The sequence below is a fragment of the Strix uralensis genome, chromosome 5 (genome assembly GCF_047716275.1).
Source record: "Strix uralensis isolate ZFMK-TIS-50842 chromosome 5, bStrUra1, whole genome shotgun sequence".
Classification (NCBI taxonomy): Eukaryota; Metazoa; Chordata; class Aves; order Strigiformes; family Strigidae; genus Strix; species Strix uralensis.
This window is the reverse complement of record NC_133976.1, coordinates 65,317,987-65,342,148: the sequence shown is the minus strand read 5'-3', so window position 1 is coordinate 65,342,148 and position 24,162 is coordinate 65,317,987. Positions and strand designations below refer to the sequence as shown.

General features: G+C 38.7%; 1 protein-coding gene across 10 annotated transcripts in view; it reads left to right on the top strand.

Annotated features, from left to right (window-relative positions):
• ABCC9 (ATP binding cassette subfamily C member 9) overlaps nt 1-24,162 on the top strand; it is a 79,450-nt gene that overhangs the window by 37,578 nt on the left and 17,710 nt on the right. For 8 of the 10 annotated variants that reach the window (XM_074871383.1, XM_074871388.1, XM_074871386.1 and 5 more), the window contains 15 exons: nt 605-710; nt 2,265-2,303; nt 5,771-5,809; nt 7,375-7,473; nt 8,894-8,978; nt 9,472-9,552; nt 10,501-10,638; nt 11,127-11,252; nt 11,778-11,874; nt 13,944-14,191; nt 15,118-15,266; nt 16,031-16,100; nt 16,907-17,064; nt 19,733-19,825; nt 22,564-22,666. In XM_074871383.1, the coding sequence (XP_074727484.1) occupies nt 605-710; nt 2,265-2,303; nt 5,771-5,809; nt 7,375-7,473; nt 8,894-8,978; nt 9,472-9,552; nt 10,501-10,638; nt 11,127-11,252; nt 11,778-11,874; nt 13,944-14,191; nt 15,118-15,266; nt 16,031-16,100; nt 16,907-17,064; nt 19,733-19,825; nt 22,564-22,666 (1,631 nt within the window). The remainder of the gene's footprint in view (nt 1-604; nt 711-2,264; nt 2,304-5,770; nt 5,810-7,374; nt 7,474-8,893; nt 8,979-9,471; nt 9,553-10,500; nt 10,639-11,126; nt 11,253-11,777; nt 11,875-13,943; nt 14,192-15,117; nt 15,267-16,030; nt 16,101-16,906; nt 17,065-19,732; nt 19,826-22,563; nt 22,667-24,162) is intronic. The other 2 variants (XM_074871390.1, XM_074871393.1) reach the window with 1 other exon arrangement.

Sequence of the window (24,162 nt, the reverse complement as noted above, 5' to 3'; positions counted from 1 at the left end):
TCACAAGCTGGGTCACCCAGTCTAAAAGTTTACCTCCTTTGGAAGGAATAAGACCCTTAGCTCCCCAGCTGGCAAGAAGCTTATCTGGCAAATGCACTAACAGGCCAGTTAGTGAGTTCAGTTAGTTTACAGGAAGATCTGAGAAGCACCATTGCCACTACAGAGTAGGACTGAAGGTGGGAAATTGGTGGTAGGGGCAGGAGAAGTACAGCAAAGAAGAAAAAAGTAATGGATCTTTCAGTTGCAGTAACTTGTTGGATTGGCACAAATTTTCATGGAACCCCAGACTGAATAATCACTCCCCACTTTATATGATTTGACCCTAAATAACTTCCATAAAGTAACACAGTCCCATGCAATGTACGATAATATATGTCAAAGCAATAGTCTCGTTCCTTTGGAGATTAGTGTGTACTTATAATATCCGTTAATGTATACTTCCATAGATGAATACATGCAATATTGCCCATTTACGTAGTGGGTGCTAACAAATTTAACCAACTAGTTCAAGTGATCTAGAACTGGATCTAGCTGGGCCTTGTGGACTTGAGTAGAATCATTTTTTTCTTTTTTGCAAATGTGTTTGTTATTATTGTTATCATAGGTCAGATGACAATGATTGTGGGTCAAGTTGGCTGTGGCAAGTCATCACTTCTCCTTGCTATACTGGGAGAGATGCAGACGCTGGAGGGAAAAGTTCACTGGAGCAAGTATGTTTCATATAGCTACTAATTGCTGTATTCATTTAAGAAGGAGGTAGTTGGGATTTGATGTGAGAAATGTAAACTTCATGTCTCAGATCTGCCTGTTGAATGATTATCATCCAGATCCTCTCTGGAAGGCATCACCTGCAAACTGCTGTTTTATCATGGTTCAGAGCAGGCAGAGCAGAGTCCCTCAGGAGGGGAAAGAGGCTAGCCTGACAATTAATATCTAATATATTAGCCCTAGAAAATGACCTGAATAGAAAGCTTATACTATTCCTGTTACCAAATAAGCTTCAGTACTTACTATAATTGAAGTCAGCATTGTTATGCTGCTACTGTACACAGCAGTGGAAGCATGACAGGCTGGAGCTTCTTCAGTCAAGGGGTACCAGCATACAGGAAAGGCTGTATTTCCCACTCAATGATGCTACTGCTAGCAGAAAAAACCATGACATAATAACATGTGAGCAATGCTTTTCCCTTTCCCTGGTATCTGCCCAAGCCTTGCCTATGGAAGTCAGTGTTACTCTTCACATTAATGTGTTCAGAAAGCAGCCTGAGGACACTGAATACCTAAAGAGTAAAGGCTGTGAAGAAGCTGTTGCTGAAGAGGGAACTGCCAGTGAGGTCAAGCCTCGGGATCCACATGGATTCAGCCCCAGTGAATGAGAACTTCCTACAGAAACTAAGTGGGGCAGCAGCGACTCTTCCATCTTAGGCAGGGCAGAGGCTGGAGAAGGGATGTTGTGTAAGCCCAAGAGTCATTCTTTGGTTTTAAAGATCAGTTCTGTTTCCTTAAAACTACTAAGCCAAACTCTTCTTAAATAGCTTTTTGAGGAGAAAGGGTGAATTTTGTCAGAGGCACCAATATTTTGTTGCCCCATCCCTTGACTAGTAACTTCCTTTGTCATCTTTTTCTTACAGCAATGTTGCAAGCTGGATATTTTTGCTTTTCCTGTGCTAGTATGCGTGGCTTTTTTTGTTCTCTAGCCATATTTCAATGTCTGCTATTCTAAATGTATGATCTCACTGGAGTAGCAGGTACAGTTGGAGCCAAGGCAAGACTAACTTTATTTTAATTATATGAGAGTTTAAGCTTTGAAGGAAGAAGAATATGTGACTTACCACAGTTAATTTCTTTGAGACACATAGTGAAGATTTTGACATCACAGTCAGGCATTTTTTTTCTGAGTAGTTTAAGAAAAGTCAAGGAATTAGTAGAGTGTACCTTGAAATTATTCTGACAATTGTTTTCAAAGATATGAGAAAACTGAAATTTGTCCTAGAGAAAGATATGGATTCTTAGGAAGATCAGAGAAAACAAGAAATCTTAGAAAAATACTAGAGAAATTTTATGAAATACTATTTAAGTTTCACATTGTTCAAGAGAGATTAAGATCATATTGTCAGTTGATTAGCAGTCTGTACATAACCAGGCAACTCAGGTTTTAGCAAGCGTCTCAGGCCTTACTGAGTGACTTTTTTTCATTGCAAATTATAATTTGGTACTGTGATATAGCTGATGCAAACATGGTTATGTTTTGCTGATAATTTCAGACTGCCTGACAGACAGATGAATGCGGAAGGATACTTCAGGTATTTAACTAAGTGGATCCTATATTTTACAAAACCATAATAAAGGTCCTATTTGCTCTCTTAAATCCATTTCCATGTGGTTCCACATGCATGACTAACGCAGCTACTGATCCAGGGATGAAATGCAGGCTAGGTGAATTCCCCAACAAATTCAGGTATAACAACACAGTAATAATAATGATGGATAAGATTTCAGCCCCATTACTGGGGTAATCCTGTGATGCATCACTGTGGAAGCCCATCATGGGGCTTGAATACCCTGTTGCTGTTGTAGTTGACCGCAGTGAGAGCTGTACTGCCAGGGTTGTGACTGGTTTGGGACCTTAGGGAAAGAAAGTGTGTTAATGTATCTTTCTGTAAGAGATCTTGGCCAGGGCAAATCTTATGGGCCAGATCTCAGTTCTTCCCACTTACACGAGACATGCCTCAGATACATTACAAACCTTAGACAAGGAGCTGGCTTTTTGTTTTCCCAGTGATCAATCAGCTAGAGAGACTTCTTAAACACTGAAGCATGAGGCTATCCGGATGCAGCGATTCAGCTGAGCCTGTTTCAGATCTGTGTTATTAACTGTTAAGTCTATGAGGGACAGATGGGAATATGCAGAGATATGTATTCGCTTCATCCACACCAAGCCAAACAATCAGAACTATCTTCTCAGACCACCAAGCAAAGAAGACTAGCTAAGTGGAAGCCTTTCATTTTCATTTGGTATATATTTTCTGTACATTGAACTGGTTTCTGTGCAAACAGGTTGTTGTGTACTAAGTGAAAAGCATAGGAAACACAAGAATTACAACATAGATCCTCCCAAATGGCCTGTTCTGCCCTCTAGCTATGGAAGGGTTCAAGGAAAATTAGGAAAAATCAGTGCTCCCCTCAGAAGGATTGCAAAGTACAACTGCTTACCAAAAGGTTGCAACCACAGTAGTTCATAGAAAACACTGAAAGGCATTATGGACACTGAAGGGATAAATGAGCAGAGAGATAAACATCAGTAGCCAAAGTCCGCATGAATATTAGTGCTGCTGTTCTTCTATGGCTGGTTGCAGGGATAGGAACAAATTCCTCCGAACTGCTGGATAGAATTTGGGTGGATGGTTGGTCCTTGTCTTGCCTCAAATCTCTTGCCTATATTAGGAGAGGAAATGGTTCGTTCTGCCGTTACAGTGATATCCTAGAGATTTTGTATCCTTTTTCCCCCCACATTTTCATTTTGAAGGCTGAAGGAATCTGGGCCTGGTTAGAGATGCTTTAGTCTATTTTAAAACATCCAGAGTTAGCATAAAAGCTGTCCAAACTTCAACAAAGTTTCTTTTTAACTCTTCCTTAAAACTTTGATTTAAATACATTTCTGACAGATCATCTTATATATTCAAAATCTTATAAAAATATCTAATCAATCTAATCAGTTTGATCTTTCCTACCATTTCAGACTTGAACTTGACATGCCCCATTTTAGGGAATATGTGTATTTTATAGTACAGAATAAAAATCAGTATAAATAGACACATTTCAATAAATAAAGAAATTAGAGCAAATATTACTAATCCCAGTGGGCAAATAAAATACTCTCTTTAGAAATCTCAGGAGCTTCAGTTTCAGCCCACTCCCATGCCCTGCAATTGCATCACTCTTTCAGATTCAGGAGGGTTATAAAGTACAAGACCAAATACTTTAATCCCCTTATTTGTGAAAGCCCCAGCTCAGCAGAGGTATTATATGTGTTTATTCATGAGATTATTAATGGTCATGGGTTCTCACAGAAATTTCACTCAGAATTTGAAAGAATTAAAGTATATTTGTCAAGCTAAGCATGGAATGAAATTTCTAACCAAGGAAGAAGAGTTTAAGAAATTGAGATCCTAAAATTAGTCTTTGCTCATTCAGATATTCTATTTGATTATGATCACAAGCACATTAAATCTGGTATTGAATTGCAAGAGGTCTTGCAAGGCTTGTGCACAGTTTTTGTTAAACTGTACTTCAGAGGGCACTCCCAAACTTATACATGAACGCATTATCCCTTTCTCTACCGTTGCAATGCTCTGCTGATAAAAGTTTGGGTTTTTTTAATAGAGGGTATTTAGGCTTTCTTCTTTTCTGTTTGGTTTGACCTAATTTCTGACCTCTTTTTAATCTCTCATTAAACTCCATCTTTTGCTTTCTTGTAACTTTTTCCACTGTAGAGAAGACTGGAAGCTTCTGCTGAATAAAGGACCAACTCTGGTGAAGCGATGTCTGTTTTTGAGCCTCAGTTTATGGCTCTCTGTTCCTTCTGAGATAACCAACAGGGCTTATTCACTTCTGATGTAACATCTTCTCTGGTGATAGGTGCATGAAGGAAACACACTTTAGGAGGCATGAATTATCAAAGTTCTTAGAAAGATGATGTGCAGCACAGAAAGCAACACGTCTCAGTTCTAGCATTTTGGGAAGATGTTTAATATGTGAGTCTGGCATTTTGAGGGGTCTGCTATTAGAATTTTTATGCCCTTTGCCAGACTTGGATCGTCTGCTTATGAGTGCAGCTGCAGTTACTCGTATCCCAGCAGGCAAGCAGATGTTTCTGTCTCAGCAGTAAAATATTTCATCTGGAGGATTTGTAGGCTTGGGAGGGGAGGATTTGTTTATCTGGGGGTTTTTTAAGTCAGGCAAATAACACATTAATGATTTTTCTATTCCCTTCTAATGCCCATTTCCATTTACCTAGGATAAACTTACTCTTTTAGGTTTTGCACTTTGCAGGGATGTGTCGCCATGCCTGGACATGAGCACCATCGCTGGTCCAGAACTGCTTTGGCTGCCATTCCATAAGTCAGATAACAAACAGAGGGAGCTGCAAAGTCATTCATGTCATTACTGACATTGCATGTTCTTCAAAATGTATTTCATGGATATGATCCTTAAGAAGTGGAGGTTGACAAGAAAAGCCTGTGTGTTGTGGTGCCATGCATGGCTTGATGGAGTCTTACTGCTATAAACAGGTTGAAAATCAGTTCTGATTCAAAAGTGTGTTTGCACCTTGCAAAATCATATCTGCAAAACTAATCTTTGCTCCAGGAGAAATTTGACATTAGAGTAGTTACCAACTTTTGCAGGTCATTGATGGAACTGGGTGGAGAAGCTAACTTATTGCTTGTCAACCTTTTATATGCCTGGGCAATATTAATAATTTCATTTTTAATAGGTTTTACAATACACTTTTCATTTTTAATACATTTTCTAACAACATAGATTGCCTGTTTAGCCACTATGCACTATATATATGAAACTGTTGTATTTAGAAAAGTTATATATTTTTAACTAGACCTTGTTTATTTTCTCTTTAAGAACAAAAAAACCCAAAGTGATGTTGAGTTCTTAAAATGTGCACTTAACTCCAGTTTCCCCATATATAAAGCTGGCACAAAATGTTATTCTCAATATTTCTTGCTTACTAAATGTCATTTACCATAACTTACAGTGTAAATGAAAGTGAACCTTCTTTTGAAGCATCCAGAAGGTATTATTTCTGTTTTTAGTGTATCATAATATACTCATTCATTTCTTCAGAGTTTCCTTAAACCCTCATCTTTATACCCTTCAGCCATCTCTGTGTTTTCTTACCATGTCCATAATAATTTACTGTAGGATTAACTGACGAATTCTGTTAAATCCAGTGGATCCCAATCTTCTCAAGCAATTGTACCACTACCTCAGTCCAGTCTGAAAGATGTTCAGTGCTCCCAGTTCCCATTTGATATCACTGCATGTTTAGTGTGCTCCATATCTTGCAAGACAGTGACTCTAGATATAAGACATCATCCCATGTGTAATTCCATGTTTTCTGATCAGCACTGGTTTTCATGTTGCTTGCAACCCAGCTTGACAGCTGTGTGATGGAGCAAGGCACAAGCATGTGAAGGGAGCTGGCAGTGCTCCAGCTGAAATCAAGCAGTGACTCCACCCCTGGCTTCAGGGAAAGGACCTGCAGGTTTAAAAGAAGGACAAGCTGTACAAAAAACACGTCATAAATGATAGAGGAGTAGTGGCACACATAGCTGTGGTTGGGAGCCACACCATTATTTGCTACCTGATAATCCTGAGGATGTATTTCATACTAGTGCATACTGAACTTCTAATACTCCTAAAATTTTGGGAATACTATTGACTGCTTCTAACCAGCTATTTCTCATACCATAGCACCCTCTCTCTCAATAGCAAATCCTAGATGCTTACATACAAAGTTATATCAAATGTTTGGTTTGAAGCAACACCATCAAAGAAACTGAGAAGGAAGATAGGTGTTCTGATCCACAAGCTGGTACCAGTTCACATCTCCTTCTCACACACTTTGGGCACCTCAGAAAAATGTCTGAAAATACATGACCTTTTTTTTGCTGCTGTATATAGGCAAAACAGCCAGAAGTAAAGAACATTCATATCCCTATTGTACACATCATTAGGTATTCAGACACATTTAAAGTATGACTAATAAATACTTGGGAGACTGCAGTGATTCCTCCCCAGTCTGTATCAAGCTGCCCTCTTTTCCAATTTCATGTCAGTCTACTGAGGATCTAATAGACTCAAAGGAAAAAAGCATTCACTGAGAAAAATGTATTTCATGTGTATGGCCACATGAAATAATCTAAAACTTCAGAAAGCAGCAAGTCAAGTGTACTGATGCCATTTAAACAGTGCCTTTTCACTACCTGTTTTGATGTTAGAGAAAAAAATACCAAATAACTATTTCTGTGAGAATTTAATAATTTTTATTACTTATAATTTGCCTTTGGATTGAAATTGCAGTTACTAGATTGAGGTAGGTATCAGCCATTTATAGCAGAATAGATTACAACCTAGAGCGTAGATTTTGCCATCAGGGGAGAGAGTGGGTGCTGTTCTAACAAAAGCATCTAATTTAAAATTCTTCCCTTCACCTTTGTAACAGTTGCCTTGCCTGTGTGTTTCCCTGTATTTTTATAAATGTACATTCATAAAATTAATTTTTAAAAATCTGATTCTCAGACATTTCATAATGTGGGTGCTTTGTTTTTTACTAATGCTCTTTATCTGTCTACATAGAAACAGATACTCAGTGGCTTATGCAGCCCAGAAGCCGTGGCTGCTGAATGCAACCGTGGAGGAGAACATTATCTTTGGGAGCCCGTTTAATAAACAGAGGTAAATATTAACTCCCTTGCAAAAACACCTGGCAGCTTCTTTTAAAGAGGTTTTTGGATTCTCCTTCTGGAGGAAGTTTGTAGATTCTGAAAAATGTCAAGGCACATTAACCCTGGGTGGATTTAGCTAACCTGACTTTAGCCATCTCAAAGGAAGGTTTCTGTTTTAAATTAGTTTTTCAAGGCTACCCCTCTAGCCAGAGTGCTAAAATGTTTGTGAGAAATCACACAGCAGCAGTGACTCTCCATGGAATACAGCGGAAGCCATATGTGTAGTTTTCAAGCAGCTAAAGTTAGGTAAGATGAATCCCTTCTTTGGAGAATACTGACATATTTTCATTTTGTTTAATGGAGCCTGAGGTTGCCAAAGGACTCTGGAAACAGGGATTCTAGACATGTTTCTACTGAGTTTATGTGCTAATCCTGCTGTGTTCAGATTACTGGAGAAGCCACTCTACCAAAAGCACTGCATGTATGAAGATGGGTTGCCTCAAGGAAGTAACCTTAATTCTTCCTTTAGAAATACAGGAGAAGGGAATGTGAAGGCTGACGTGCACAGCTTCTGTTGTACCTATCCAGCACTTGCTTCTTGTGTCCTTCTAAAAGGTCAGCTAAGAAATGCAGTGGAAAAAGTGGCCTGACTTAAGGAAAGCAAATTGCTGGTGTTTTCAAAGGCAACAGTCTCTTTGTTTTAAGTTATTAAAAATATATCCCATTCCTCTCAGTGTGTGCTTTTTTAAGATGTATGACTCCATTCCCACTTAATAAAACTTAGCAATGACCAAAAATCTCAAAATCCAGATAATCATCATCTAAAATTTCAGGGACCAGATCCTTCAGCTGCTGCATCCATCAGCCTAACTTCACTCATATCGAAGGGGCAAGGCTGAATTACAACACTTGAATAGTCTGATCCCAGCTGCTTATTAGCAGATCATCTGTGATACCCCACAGACCTAAAAATCTCAACAACAAATTTCAAGCTTTTGCATGTGGTTTCCTGGTTCTGGCAAGATCAGAAGCACTGTAAGGATCCTTTGTCCTGTAATATCCCACTGAAGTAAATGAAGAGGCACCAAAAGGGGGAACAATAATAACTTGTTGGAAAATGGCTTCAAATACTCCGGAGTCCAGCAAAACAGCTCCATGATAGGGAGGAATGTATTCAATAATTTACGTAATTGATTCTTTAAAAAGTAGGCTTGCCAATAAAGATCTCTAATAAATATGTCAGTTTACAATGCTTAGTTTACAATGCTCCATGATTAGTTGCTGTGTAATCATTTTGCCCTACTTATTTTTGCAATTATCGAACCATTACAGAGCCATAATAGCTTAGCAGTGAATTCCAACTGAAGGTTTTTGTGTTAGCAAAGTAAGTGGCTGGTTAAATATTTGCAATGACCTTATTGTTTTAACAGATACAAAGCTGTTACAGATGCATGCTCTCTGCAGCCTGACATTGACTTACTACCATTTGGTGATCAGACAGAAATTGGAGAAAGGGTAAATAATATGAATCCTTTTATGTCTACTTAGCCTATGTATTAAGAAGGCATGCTTTGATGTCACTCAGACACATCTAGTCTGTATTGGGCTGCCAGACTGGTAAATAATTGTAATTCATCAGGTGTTACTGCAAAAAAATTTGAAAATTTTTTCCTTCTTCAGCTGTTTCTCAGATAGGGTTTTTTGATTAAAGTCTCCTATATTTTGCTTACAGAATTTGATGCTAGTAATGGTTGCATTTTTCAGTCTAAGAATCCTACTGTGCTTAGAGAAGCTCTTGATAATTTACACTTACCCATGATTAGTTGCTGAATAGCAATTTTTCTTCTGATATGATATGAGGATTATGCTTGTTTATCAACAGGATTAGCATTTTAACAAAGTTTTTTATTTTTATTGGAACTCTGTATAATTGTAAAAAATCACGTTCCAAAGTCCTATCATAATATTTATTCAAAGATGCATATTTCTGATCCATTATACTCATTAGGGGATTAATTTAAGTGGCGGCCAACGACAGAGAATCTGTGTAGCTCGAGCACTCTATCAGAACACCAACATCGTCTTCTTGGTAAGATTTTTCTTTTTCACATGGAGCATGGAAAGTTAGTAATAAAACTGTCATTCCTTGAAGACTATATGAATTTGTATTCAACTCCAAATCCAAATTATAGAGATGGGAAATAAACATCCACCAGAGGCAGCAGCAAAACATACTGGGAGACCAATGGAGGTGAGATTTCCTACAGAGATTAACAGCGGAAGAGTAGAACAGATTGTCTGACTTCTGCTCGCTGTCAGTGGTGACCTACTATCAACATAGTCCCACTGAAGTCAGTAGGACTTCTGATAAGGAAAAGCACCTTGTGAGCAATGAACAGACTGAGGGTTCAGTGCTCTCCTGCAGAGTGCTGTGGGTTTGGACAAACATTCCCTTCTCTGTTACTAGTTTCAAGGCATGTCAGGAATTTCAGAAGGCTGCTTAAGCCTCTTCAAAATTAACCAGGGACTTCTGTTCTTAGAGAAAAAGTGTTTGCATATTAATATCCTTATCTGAATGTTGTCTTGTTGCTAGCCACACTCACTCATAGTGAAGACCAAGCACATCTGCAGTTTAGTTTGGATGAAATCAGAACAATTCCTAACTCTGTTTTAACTTTCCCATGCCAGTTTCTCATCAAAATTAGGCCCAAGTTTGGCTCTGGATCCTGGCATTTTCAAATTTGGATGGGAAATTTCAGTTCTGGTGTTCTTGATCAAGGTTATTCCACACTGTCAGTGTGGCACCAGCACTGCACACATCTAGCCACAAAAAATTGACTGAGTCCATTGCTATGAACTGAAGAGCAATGGATTCTACCTCACTGTTTTGTAGTACAGCCCTCTGACTAGATCTTAGTCATGAGAGAGATGAAATGTTAATAATGGTAGATGCTTTCTACTTTTTAAAAACTCTTGAAAGAAATAAAGCTAATATTTGTATTCTGCTCTAATATTTTTTAATTTGTTTTGATTGCAGGATGACCCATTCTCTGCACTGGATATTCATTTAAGTGATCATTTAATGCAGGAAGGGATTTTAAAGTTTCTGCAAGAAGACAAGAGGACCCTTGTTCTGGTGACACATAAGTTACAGTATCTACCACATGCTGACTGGGTAAGAGAAGAGATACCACAATGCAGATTTGCTAAGGATAAATATACACTTGAAGTTAGCACCATAATGCTTAATGAGATCACTACTTTTCTCTGTAATAGAGTCCCTCCTTCTTAATTCCATATGTCATGTGGCTGCCACTTTACATAATATGGATTTTATAGTAGAAGGAACAATTTTATTTTTACATTATTTGTTCTTTTTTTTTTTATTATTTAAAGCCACCAGAGAATTATAACTTAATTGCAAACATGACTATTACTTATTATGTCTTGTCCATGCTTTTTACAAGTACAGGTAAGCATGGCTTATAGAAGTTTCAGTTTATGAGCTGTGTCAACAAACTTAAGAAATTATTAATAAAATATTGAATAAAATTAACACAGAAATTTGTATAATGGTAATCTCACCAATACTGAGAAATGTCTTGTAGGGTCCAGGTGGTGTCTATGTTTCTGAGTAGACCTGTTGGATTCTTTCTCCCCTAGATCATAGCAATGAAGGATGGAATGGTGCTTAGAGAAGGGACACTAAAGGATATCCAAAACAAGGATGTTGAGCTGTATGAACACTGGAAAACTCTGATGAATCGCCAAGATCAAGAATTGGAAAAGGTAAATAGGAGCATTTGGGCAAGGATGACCTTTCTGAAAGAAATATTTTTAAGTTGGTTTCTAGAAAAACCAAACCATTCAGAAAACAAGTTTTAAAGTAGACATTAGGGAAAAAACACATGAACTGTAAGGAACTTTAAGGACCAGAATAGATTGTCTAGGAAGTGTGTGGTGTATCTGTCATGGGTGGTTTGTAAGGACACATTAGGCAAACATCCTTTTGAAATGTTGTACACAACTGATCCTTTGCTGGGGCAAGGGATGGGCTTTTATTCAGTTATTGCCATGAATACTTTTTTTGATGTTTTTATCATTCCAGAAGAGAGGGAATGAAAGAATGGAAGAAAGAGAGAGGGAAGGAAGTGGATAAAGCAGGATTTTCTGAAAGATAAATCCTAAAATACTGTGCTTTTACATTCTGTGAGCTAAATGATCCAAATAAAGTCTCTCTGAGGTTACTGTTGGTGCTACCACAGTGGCAGACAGCTAAGCTCTCAAATTAATAATTAAGTTTCCTTATTACAGGATATGGAAGCTGACCAGACTACTCTTGAGAGAAAAACCCTTAGAAGGGCCATGTACCCTAGAGAATCCAAGTCGCAGCTGGAAGATGAAGATGAAGGTATGTTTTATAATTTTGCTTTATTTACTCTATTACCACATTTCATTGCCTTTCCACTTGAATAGCTGGCAGTTCTTAGCAACGAAGTATGAAGACACTGATGACACTTGGTAATAACAGTGGAAAGTCCAATACTTCGACATGTTTACAATATGCTTGTTTAAGGGATTCTCCATAGATTTCTCTAAACATTTTACAGAGATAAGGGTGTACTAAAACAAGTTAATTTCTTTGCTAACTCATACTGCCTGGAGGTATTGAGGGGTGAGATAGAAGTAAAACAACAGTAAGAATTTTAGTTAAAGCAAATTGAGGTAGCTTTGCCTAGTCATTGGCACAATAATGTTAGATCACCTGTAGTCTTATTCCTCATGAGATATCTGTGAATGGTCTGTTCTGGGCTTTTGAAATATCATCATGTGATCAAACTTCGTAGTTATTTTCAATTCCTTTTTGAATATGGAGTTAACCTGCTATTTTTCTAGCTGCGACTATTTATGGGAGAAGCATTAGGTTTTGTTCTCGAGCCTGTTTCCCCCAGGTCTTGATGCTTTTAGAAGTGCAGATTGAGATTCACATCATTTTTAAAGTGGGGTAGGGGACAGAATGGTTGGATACTGGCAGCTGGCAACAAGGCGCATCAAAAACCTTCCTGGGATGCTAGACCAGGCCTAAAGGGAGCAGTCAGCCCTGGCAAGCAGTAAGTTTGTGCCAGGGAAGAGAAGAGGTGAACTGCAGGCTTCACCTTAGCTCAACAGGAGCACTAATTGCAGGAATTATCATGGTGATGTTGGCTGGAGCAACCACAGAATGAACACTGGCTACTAACAGGCTCTTTACTGCTGCCTTGTGTTTCATCTGGCAATGCTCATGTTGGATTGTCATCTTAAATTATAGGTCTGTAGGTCCTGGATTGCTCCATTTTGATGAGATTCCCAATCACTGTACAACAGGCAGAGTTGGACCCCAAAACCCGTGAGATTGAAATATTATGTTGGCTTCATACTTTGGCAGAGCTGAGCAGAACACCCCTTACTATGTGCAGTCATCAGTACACTTTACCAGTTAAATTCTTGGAAGAGTTTAAATTGAGGTCATTCCCAAGCTCCTCCTTTTGGTCTGTGCAAGAAAGCCTTGCTAAACACCTGTATCTTCTTTGTGGGATAACAGAAAATGAGGAAAAAAAGGCATGTCCATATAGTCCACAGAATGCCTACAAAAAGAAGACATCATTCAGATCAAAAACCACATATCAGTAACTTCAGGACAGAAATATAACCTGACAGTGCATTCTAGGTTATCCATATGTGACCTAGGGAATGTACACAAAGTCTCTGTGTCCCAAAAAGTGTAGAATTTAAACTTTCAAGAAATCACTTGCTAACTCATTTTTAATGTTCAAAACCAGAAATGAGTTAGTTCAGGGCTGTCAAGAGCAGGTCAACATTTCTCCTCCCCAGGTGTGGCCTGCAAGGTTGTGAGATGCATATTCTTATTACCTGGAAAAAAATCATTTTTAAATCTCATGTTTATGCACCTACGAAATATATATTTCCCATAACAGAAGTCTTCCACCGATTAGATTTCAGTGTAATGTGAACAATTACCATTTTATCATAGTCAAAACTTTAGTACTCTTGAATGAAGGGAAAATTGAACTTTTTCATGTGACAGATGACAGAGCCTCTGGATGGAAAGCTTTGGAGATCTTTCTGGAATCTTCCATGTGATCCAAAGTGCTCTGCTGACTATGTAGTAAAAGCAGCTGACTAGGTTGGGAAAGGCCTACTCTACTATAAATAGTCAGTACTGAAGACCTGATTTATAAAAATATTTTATTAACAAAACTGTAACAAGTCAGATTAACAGTATAGCGTTCCTCAAAGAGCACAGAGGAAGTCTATGAAAATATGTGTGAAGTGTTTGCTATTTTTAAATGACAAACTGAATTTTGCTGTTAAAATTAAAATTCAAAATTAAAAAAAAAAAAAGTCAACCAAATCCAGTAAAACCAGGTATAATTCTTAGTACTGAATCCAAGCTAACTTGATCAAATGTCTGAGTCACAGAGGAAGAAGAGGAAGAAGATGAAGATGATAATATGTCCACTGTCTTGAGGCTCAGGACAAAGATGCCATGGAAAACCTGCTGGAGATATCTAACCTCTGGAGGATTTTTCTTGCTCTTTCTGATGATTTTCTCAAAGTTGCTGAAACACTCAGTTATAGTGGCCATAGATTACTGGCTTGCTACGTGGACATCCATGGACAATGCAAATGAAGTCAGGAACGTTGATGATGTTAAGAGCACAAATAAGGTGGGCCATATCTTGGAGCTTGACAGGGGGGAAAAAAAAAAAAAAAAGAAAAGAATGTTCTAAAGTAATTATTTGCTGTTCATATAGAAGCCAGCTAGATTGGAAAGACAGATACAGATATAGTGAAACTGATTATTATATAGGATTAATTAATTGTTCATGCTAAAACATGACAATTCGAATTTTATCAGTCTTTTCAAACATGCAAAACTGAAACAGAAGCATGTTTGAGGTTAGAAAAATGATTGGCCTTTCAAAGGAAGGAATCTCATACTAAACTTTTCCATCTGGATTTTTTAACACCTAAGTCAATGACCCCATTTTCCTCAGTACTGGCTGTCCAGTAATGTCCTGCCAGGAAAAAAAAAAGAAATTTCAAATGTACTACTTAAATACAATCTGCTTATATCTGTAAATTTGACTCGTATACAAATATCTCACTGGAATACATTTAGTAAACTTTCAGAAGGTTTAAATGTGTTATAGGCCTGGCAGATTAGTTTAGGATTTCCTCTGGAAATTTTAGTGGTGCTTGAACTTAGTAAAGTGGAACTTTCCAACATCTCTCAAAGGTCTTAATTCTTGAGAGGTTCTACTTTGGTTGTCTGAGTTTCTTGGCTAACAATTTGCATACTTTTGTATTTGTCCAGTTAGTCATCTTCACAGTTCTATCCCTTCAAGGTCTTGAAGGGTACTCATCAGTAGTTTGAGGGATCTTAGAACTGCCAGATCTTCTTATTATGTGAACTTAATGAGTTGCAGTTCCATCATAGTTCTTTTATTTCCCAAAGATTATATTAATATAATTATGTAATATAAGTGATATGACATACTAGCTGATTGGTAGCAGGTACCTTGGGAACTTCCCAGTAGGAAAGAGAAATGGGTGTTTATTTCTAGGATTGATGTATTTGTCATTTTATTAGACTTATCATGTAGCTGTCTTCAGCATCCTCTCTGGAGCAGGGATTGTCCTTTGCCTCATCACATCTCTGACTGTGGAGTGGATGGGCCTCACAGCAGCCAAGAACCTACACCATAATCTCCTCAACAAGATCATCCTTGGACCAATCAGGTACAGCAAAAAAAATGTTCCTCCTGAAAAGCTACATGGCCAAAACCTGTCCTCTTTGTAACTGGGAAGGTACTCTTGTGAAAAGCTCTTGTATTTGCCCTGATTCCTTCAAGACTCAAAAAGTGAAAATAATTAGTGAGGTAATCAAGGGGAAAAAAAATCCATGTCAGGACATGTGAAATGTGTCAGATAGCTGGCACCACCTTCAAGGTGTCAAGGATAACTTTGAGTGCAGTTCTAGCTCCAGGGCACCCTGATCTGACTCTGACCAGTAGGCATGGTGTCAAACAATGTGGACACCAGGCTTCTTCTGATGGCTAGGGACAGGTTCTGTGCACAATGACCACAGTCTCTCACAGGCAGCAGGATGGCCAAAAGGGTGCCTGCATAACAAACGCAGTTATTATGGTGCTTTCATGAATCAACTGAGTCCTGGTGCCCAGTACTATGCAGGAGGCTGAGTAGCAACCAGGGTGTGAATCTTTGGAAGGGATCTTAAGTCTTGAGGGAGCATAGATGAAAGAGCAGGAGGCAAGACAGTAGGTTTTTGGAAGAGGAGACTTAAAAGTTTTTGGGGGGGGGAAATGCCAAGAGAAGCATCTAGAGGGTCAGGACGCGGACATTATGATCTGTTATGTTATTCATATTTATTGCTTGGTTTTAGAAAATGGCTGGACACAGCTGTGTGTTCTGTCTGACTGGGCTTTTTATCCAAAACTGGAATTTCTTTTCAGGTAACCTTTTGTTTTTAATTTGTTCAACAGGTTCTTCGATATGACTCCACTGGGGCTAATTCTAAATCGCTTCTCTGCTGATACAAATATCATTGATCAGGTAGACCTATCAATATATTCTGGTTTTGTAAATTTTCACTTAGCTACTGAATAAGATGATGCATTAAAATATTCGTAGAGAAAGGCATCAAAAACAGGGTCTGGGAATGATAATAAACAGACTCAGAAAGTACACACATCTGTAGTAATGAGGGCAGGTAGCCATTAGAACAAACGTGGTGGGAGATGGTGGCTTTTAATTTAGTCATATGCAGACTGGTTGCTTCTGTTGGAAGATCTGGATTAGCAAAACAGATTTTGGGCTCAAACTGGAAACAGGGTAGACCATAATAACTTTAACTACATGGGAGTACACATGACAAATAGATGTTCCATCCTGCCTGTAGCACATGTGAATTTAGAGCTTCCAGGGAGAGGTAGAGATTCTTTCACTATGGCTGTGAATTAAAATATTTGGATGAGCAATAATCCTGAATGTAAGGGTGATGGGAACATGGAAGGAAAATTAAGCAGCTATGAAAAAGAGGATTCTGTTTCTCTAAATATTTGGGATATGAACAACAGTTATCTCTTTCTTTCCTGTTATATAAATGAGGTGGAAATTGCTCCTATTTCCCCATGATCTTTGAAACACTGACCTTTAGAAAAAAAACCTACTTCTCATTTGTTAACCTCTGGACATCTGAGTAGTAGACCCACAGAAACATAAAGGTCCCTGAAATAAGGAGAATATCAATGAGTGCGCAGTGGTATCATTCCACTTTCCCTATGGTCCTCTGTAGGAAAAGGCATATAGTGGTACTGCTAGTGATTATTGCCTTATGTATGTTTTTTGTTTTGCTCTAGCATATTCCTCCTACACTGGAGTCTCTTACCCGGTCCACCTTACTCTGCCTGTCAGCCATTGGAATGATTTCCTATGCCACTCCGTGGTTCCTTGTTGCCCTCGTGCCTCTTGGGATAGCATTTTATTTCATCCAGAAATACTTCAGAGTTGCTTCCAAGTATGTATTAAAAAACTGTTCTGAAAACTTCTTCTAAAAAAATTGTACATAAGAATTGTGATGAAATGTGAGGTTATAGGAGGTAGTATGATGGAAAAATAGCCATGGAGTCCTGCTTTTGATCCTGAGGTATGAGTTTGAGACATACATTGGAGGATGTTTCCAGCTGACCTGACTACAAATGGGGTATTTGGGGAAGTAACACTAGTTGCATCACTTTTGTACACTGTTGGCTCGATTTGGATGAGCATGAAGTTTTTTAATCAACTGAGCCAGCTCTTCTTTGACCTTTTGAGGGTTAGTAGAGAATGGAAAATAACTTCCTGGATTAACGTCAGTCACTGCTTTTTTTTCATATTGGGAAAAACTCCACAGAAAGTCATTTACACTGTACAGCAACATTCCATATTCAGAATGGTTTGGCTGGTTATAAAGAGTACAATTTTTCAGCAAAAAGAGTGTCATGATTTCTTAGAGTCATGCTTCTAGTGCTAAATTCATTATATAATTTAGTAAAACATCTTAAGCAAGCCATTGAAGTGTTTTCTTAAATTCAATCAGTCATGCTCCTTTTTTTATCAGCCAGATTTCTGGCTGGATTTACTGCACTTTCTGATACTTAAAAATACCCATCAAGCTGCCTGCTGACCTGCAGGAAGGCCAGAACAACCTACGATCATTAGCAACTGTCACTTCTGGCTCTGTCTCTGCAGTAGCCAGTACCATTGCGTAGCCAACGGTAAAGCGTTAGCTGCTGGTTTTCAGTAGCTCGTTAAGATACACGGTGATTTTCAACTGTACCGGTATAGCTGGCTTTACAGATAATACCCTTACTTACGTAGCCTGAGAAAGAATTGTGTCAATTATTCCCCTTAATGAAGCAGGAGGAGCACAGAACAACATATCAATAATTTAGCTTCACTTTACCCTACTTTTCATCTGCTTTCCTCAGAATTTCCAAGGAGATTTATTCATAAGAAAACTCTATATTCAGAATTCACAAAACAAAAATGTTTAATTCTGAAATAATTTGCTTAAATTCTCAGAGATTTTTCAGAAACCTTGTTCTTTCCCCACCAGGTTTCCAAACTAAAGCTGTATGTGGCAGTACACCAGGTCTCAAGGTGGCCGAGGAATCAGGAGACCTGGTTTTCATTGTTAAATCCATTGTGGTCTTCTGAGTGTCACCCTGTCTTGGTACACATAGCAGTGCACACTGTTTAAACTTATTACTTCAAATACACAAGAGTAGGCAAAATCTGATGTATTAGACCCCAGGGAAATACTACAGTTTCTCTCTGTATTTTATATGTGAGACTAAAGTCTCCATCCATCTCCAAACCTGGTTTTCCCACATGCTATACCGATACCCATACCATGCAAGCTAGCAAGAGGTTGATCACCTCTGTAAGTCAGCACACACACACACATGCACCCATTGGCTCTGCAAGTCCATAAGTACTTCATTCATTTTATTCCCTTACAGTTTTCTGAGAAAATGTGTATCAGCAAGTGTTTTTCTTAAAATCTGTTTAAATTAAACTCTTTTAAATCACTTGTGAAGCATTCAGGGTTGACTTGTGTTATTTTAATCCACAATAGAAATTAATAAATCAAATTTATTTGTAGAAATAATAGTCTTGGGAAATGTAGGATGAAGGAATAGCTTCAGCCAGTATTTATAACTTACTTGCATGGAGTACTTTCCAGGCATATAAGCTTCATTAATTTTTAGAAATGCAAATATTTACAGTATTCCTTGCAGCACTTTGACCCTTTGTTGTATTTTCCATTACATCTCTCAAAAACTTATGTGAATTTTCCATCATAAATTTGAAAGAGAGCATATTTATCATCAAAACATAAGCAGCAATTTCAGTTCTGTATATTGTAACATTCAGCATCATGGAGCAGTTATTTCTCCTGGCTTGTCTAATACAGTGTGCAAACATAGCAGGATTTTAATAAAGATTTTAAATATCTAATGATCTGGCCTCTCTTCTGTTTATACAACTGGCTGCTATGCCAATGACAGTGTTACAGAAAGATATATTTGTCCCTGTGGTTTGGAAAACATTCCTGTTTCAGGAGACTGGAGCTTTTTAGACCTAAATATCATTGCTCCATGCAGGTCTTGAAAATACCATTGCTGAATAATTGAGGAAATTTCTCATTCATATTATTTCTTTGTCAGTGATGTCTCTATTTCAACCAATGTGATAATGTTAGCACTACAAATAGAAGGTCTGCTATAGTCTGTTATATTCTACATTCATCATGTTGTGGTACTTACAGATTCTCAAAATGAGGCACGGTTTATATTCAAAGGCACCCTATTTGTTAGGCCGGCTGATACAGTTGCAATAAAATAGATAAACTTGCAGATACACGAACTCTATTTTATACCTGATGTAAGATCCACAACATGCTATAAAGTGTAAAATCAACTGTTCTGAATTTAATGATATTAATTTTATTAATAATTTAGAATGTTTGAAATGTGACATTTCCACGTCAGTGTCTTTCTATACTATAGAAATACTATTTTGCGTGATCCTGAAAAGAATATGTGCAATACATAAAAATGTCTGTTCTTGTCTGTTATGCAGTAAAATTCTACAGAGATGTTTACATTGTAAGGGCTGTCTGTTGTTTTTTGTACTCCCAGGGACCTCCAAGAACTTGATGACAGCACCCAGCTACCTTTACTCTGTCACTTCTCTGAGACAGCTGAAGGCCTCACCACCATTAGAGCATTCAGGTTAGTAAAACAAATGATTGGAGGGAGGCTCGGGTTTTGGTCTGGCACATGGAGCTTACTTGAAGTATGTCTCAGGGCAGATTGTTGCATTTGGTGGACTTTAAATGTCGTCTCAAAAAAGGGAAGAGATTTTGGTTTTGTGTTGCTTTGCCATGCCTTTAAACACTTGTGTATATTTTCAGCTACACACTAATTTATCTATAGGTTTTCTGCTGAATTAAAGATGATTAATTTTTTAGGATATGATATTTAAACTTTCAGTGTGTCTAGTTTAACCATGCCTTAGTTGGACAGCAGGGAGCTCTCCTTTGCCAGGCAGGCACAGGCACCACTCCTTCAGACCTCCTTGCTCTATCCTACAAGCTGTGTTATCCAAGTGCCCCTGAATCATTTCTGTATTTAACACACTCCTCAGGCAGAGAAGCATCATTAGAGCGGTCTCCAACTGAAAGTCAGTATGAAATTTGAGAGACTTGCCAAGAAAACTACAGCAGAGCAGAACTTGATCTTAATATTGTAAAACCTAACCTTGTCAACTAAAACCGAAAAATAAATTCCAGAAGATTCACAGAATTTTTCCAAATTTCCATGCTAATATTTTTTTCTCTAGTTACTACACGAAATATAGACCAAATTCTCCTTGTATATTCACTACATTATAGCTAGCATGACTGTCAAAGTGTCAGCTTGATGTTGCTCCCCAGTAAGCATAATTTGCATTCATTCTGTACAATGTAGAATTTTGAACCAGTGCAGATATCACTGCAATGCTGTTTACACACCTATTTGATCAGCTTAAGACTGTTTCATCACTTCAAGCTAGCTTTAGGGCCTAGGCTATTAGTACAGAGTGCTATGTTAAGGACTGTAGCAGAACTAGCAAAAATGTTGTGTGGAAGACATGTGAGCCCAGTGGTCAACAAGAAATATTTTAACAAGCTTATATTCAACAAGAAATATTCTAACAAGCTTTAACAACCGGAATGATGTATTGAAATATTGTCATAATTAAGGCCTGATGCTGATGTATGCTGAATGCATCTTGGGAGGTTCAAAGTGGCCTTTCATCACATTATCTCCTGAGAAAGAGGAAGGAGCTTAGCACTCCTTGGGAGTGGTTCAACTCTTCTTTACCTTACAAAAAGGCAATGTGGTCTTGGATGGCAGAGAGCAAAAGGCAGTCCTAGGGAAGGAGTAGGCATCGTAACCATCACTTGAGTTTTCCATGATCTCTGGTGCTAATCAAAGCCGTTTCATTTCCCTGTCTGTGCTCCACTGTCAACCAGTGTTTTCTGTCAGCAAGCTCGTATTTACTGATAGTCCTGTTAGTCATCCTCTGCAGTTTGAGTTCAGTATGTTCCAGGATAAAATAGAGCAGTTCGTCACATAACTTACCACAAAGTAGTACAGTTGGATCAGAAAGCGATTTCAGTGACCTTTGCTGTTTGTCATCTGACAGGATAAAAGTCTAAAACTGCCCAGAAGATCAGCTGGACGTGGATGAAAAGATACAGATTGAGCATGTCAGATTTTCCATTAGGAAAACGGGAGTTTTGCTGCCAGAAAGGCAGACGAGCAAAATAGTCAGTGCATCTTTGCTCCTTCCTGTGTCATTACTGTTACCATTTGTTGTTTTGGGGAGGTTACTTGACATGTTTACAAGCTGTACAGAGGGAAATAAAGTATCAGTGGGAAAAGGAAAAAAAAAAAAGAAGAAAGAAAGAAGTTTCTGGCAGAACAGGGGTTACAGGTGCTTCACAGCAGGGCCCTGAGACTTCAGAATGGAAGAGCTTGCCATGATAAAACAGATGATAAACTGCTCAGTGAAGTTCAGCTAGTTCATTCAAGTGAGGGTATTTAACAGACAATAGAATACAAAAAACCAAAATGGTTTCCATCTGACTGCAGGTCATACCTAAAGTACTGCAAGGCACTTAGACCAACAGAGACTTCCCTCTGCCCTCCCAAAGTGTACCTCAGCTCTTAGGCTCTCTGACATCCTTGCACTGTTTTTCAAATCTGACTGGCATTACATGGGGGAGAGAGAAACAAGTGACAGTGGAGGTAACGCCACCCATTTCTGTAATTCGGAAATGATCTATATGTCTCCCTCATAGTTTTTCCGAGTTGCTTAGGCAATGTGTGACTGGCTGAGAAAACAGCTGAGCCAAGTAGCTGAAAGGTATTGATCTACTGATCAATCTGCAGTCTACGTTAGTTGAAACCTTAGAAATGTCACTCCTGGTGGACTTCTGCAGCTGGCCAGGTAACTTCTGAAATCAGATTTTAAGCTGACAGGTGAGCTCTCTGCTCCTGCTAGCAGCTTGCGAGGAAGAAGCGAGGGGCCACAGCAGTGCTCACCGGTGAGAGGACCAGAGGGCAGCAGCAGCCACAGTCCACAGCTATAAAAGCGGATATGCTCTGAGAAGTACAACTCGGCCCTAGCACTCTGGCATTGCATTCTCTTTGAGGGGACAGGCTCTGATCCAAAATCTAGTCCAATATAATTGTTTGTCTAACAAATTCCTCCCCATTGTATGTGTGGCTCTGCCTGGTTAAGGAGAGCCCTGGCAGCAGGTATGGGTCCTTAGGGAAGAGTTTTTAACATAAAATTTACAAAAGCACAAAGGCAAAAAGTTTTGGTTTGGGAGGAGGGGAGGGAGAGAAGAGTTTAATACTTTATCCATTTGTGTATGAGTGTGTAATATGTTGTAATATAACAACTTTGCTCTTGGCAGGCATGAAGCCAGATTTAAACAACGTATGCTGGAACTAACAGACACGAACAACATTGCCTACTTATTTCTATCGGCTGCCAACAGATGGCTGGAGGTCAGGACGGTACGTTCAGTTTCATCCCAGCCGTGGTTTTGAAACCTTGGAAGCAAATAGAGACTTTGTCTGATGCAGAGAAGATAATGATGAGAATTAATCTCACAATGAGATTATACACACTGTTCCTTAAAATAGGTCGGGATTGTTTATGTTAAACCCATAGGGGTTTTTCAGCTTTCTTGGCCAGGAGTGAGAAAATACAAGTCTCCCTCATCTTTTGCTGTTTTGATGTCTAGCATCTGAAGAGAGTGCAAAAACAAACATTTACATAATTTGAAATGAGGCTTTCTCTCCTACTGTGCAGCAGAACTGCTGCTGCAAGAACTACTTTCAAAGCAGAGCATAGCTTTTTAGTAGTTTCGTGAACTATGCCATCATTCTGCCAGGGCTGTTTTAGGCACCGCTGAGCTTCCAGGTCCTGAGGTGTCTCTCCAGCAGCAGTTTTAATCCCATAGCTGTAATTTAAGACCCTACTGCAGCTGTGAGGCCATACTGTTTGTGATTTTACTGTTCAATATTACAAAAGATGGCAGAACTAGACTCCAACTGAAAACCAAATGACAGTAGGGCACAATGCAGATACTGCCAGTGAGACAGGCTCCTGGCTTTATGGGGGCTCTCCAGGGACAGCACATCAGGAACTTTCCTGATCAGCAAGGCGAGAAGAGGCAAGCAAAGTCACTGTGATTTCCTTATTCATCTGACACTAAAAGAGCAGTGAATAAACAGAGCAGTGACCTGCTTCTGCTAGACACAAATAGTAACGGGCATGATTAATCCTCACATCAAAGGCTGTATGCTCACCTTCTTTTCCTGGTATGCTGGCAGAGCAACAAAGCTGTGCTCCATTTCTTATGATGGCAAAGCTTGCTCTTGTACATGAAGTTTTCAGCTTCCTACAGCATCCAAGATCAACTGAATTTGCTTCCAAATCAAGACAGATAAATAATAGAGAGATAGCCAGTCCTGGAATAAACTGTGGCAATGCCTGTTAATGTCTTATGGTCTTAGCCTTGCTTACATGCGGAATGAGTTTGATCCAAGAATATGCATTGCTTCATCATAGAATTATAAATAATGTGGTCTTGCCAAGAAATAGTTCATTTAGCTCAGCCTACTGGCACAGTGGTACTAAGATCACTCAAAAGTTTGTAGGATTTAATAGCAACTGTGAAGTTCTGTCTCAACTGCTGATGGAGACTCGAGACCATTGTGCTTCTACTTCCCTGTAGATGTTAAGTTTGAGTCCGTCATCTACTCATCATATTTTTTACAGACAGATGAACTAGGCAGCCCTCATTTCAAATCTCAGAAGGAAAGATTCCAGGCAGGATATTGTCAGAGAGGAGGAAAAAAAATGGATGGAAAATGCTAACCCTGTAATCCAAAGTAAACATAATGCAGGGAGCAGTGGGAGAGTGGAAATACCAGCAGTCTCATGAATCAGGCACCTTGACAACTACATGACATCACATGTGGCATTCACTTCAAAACTGAGGTAC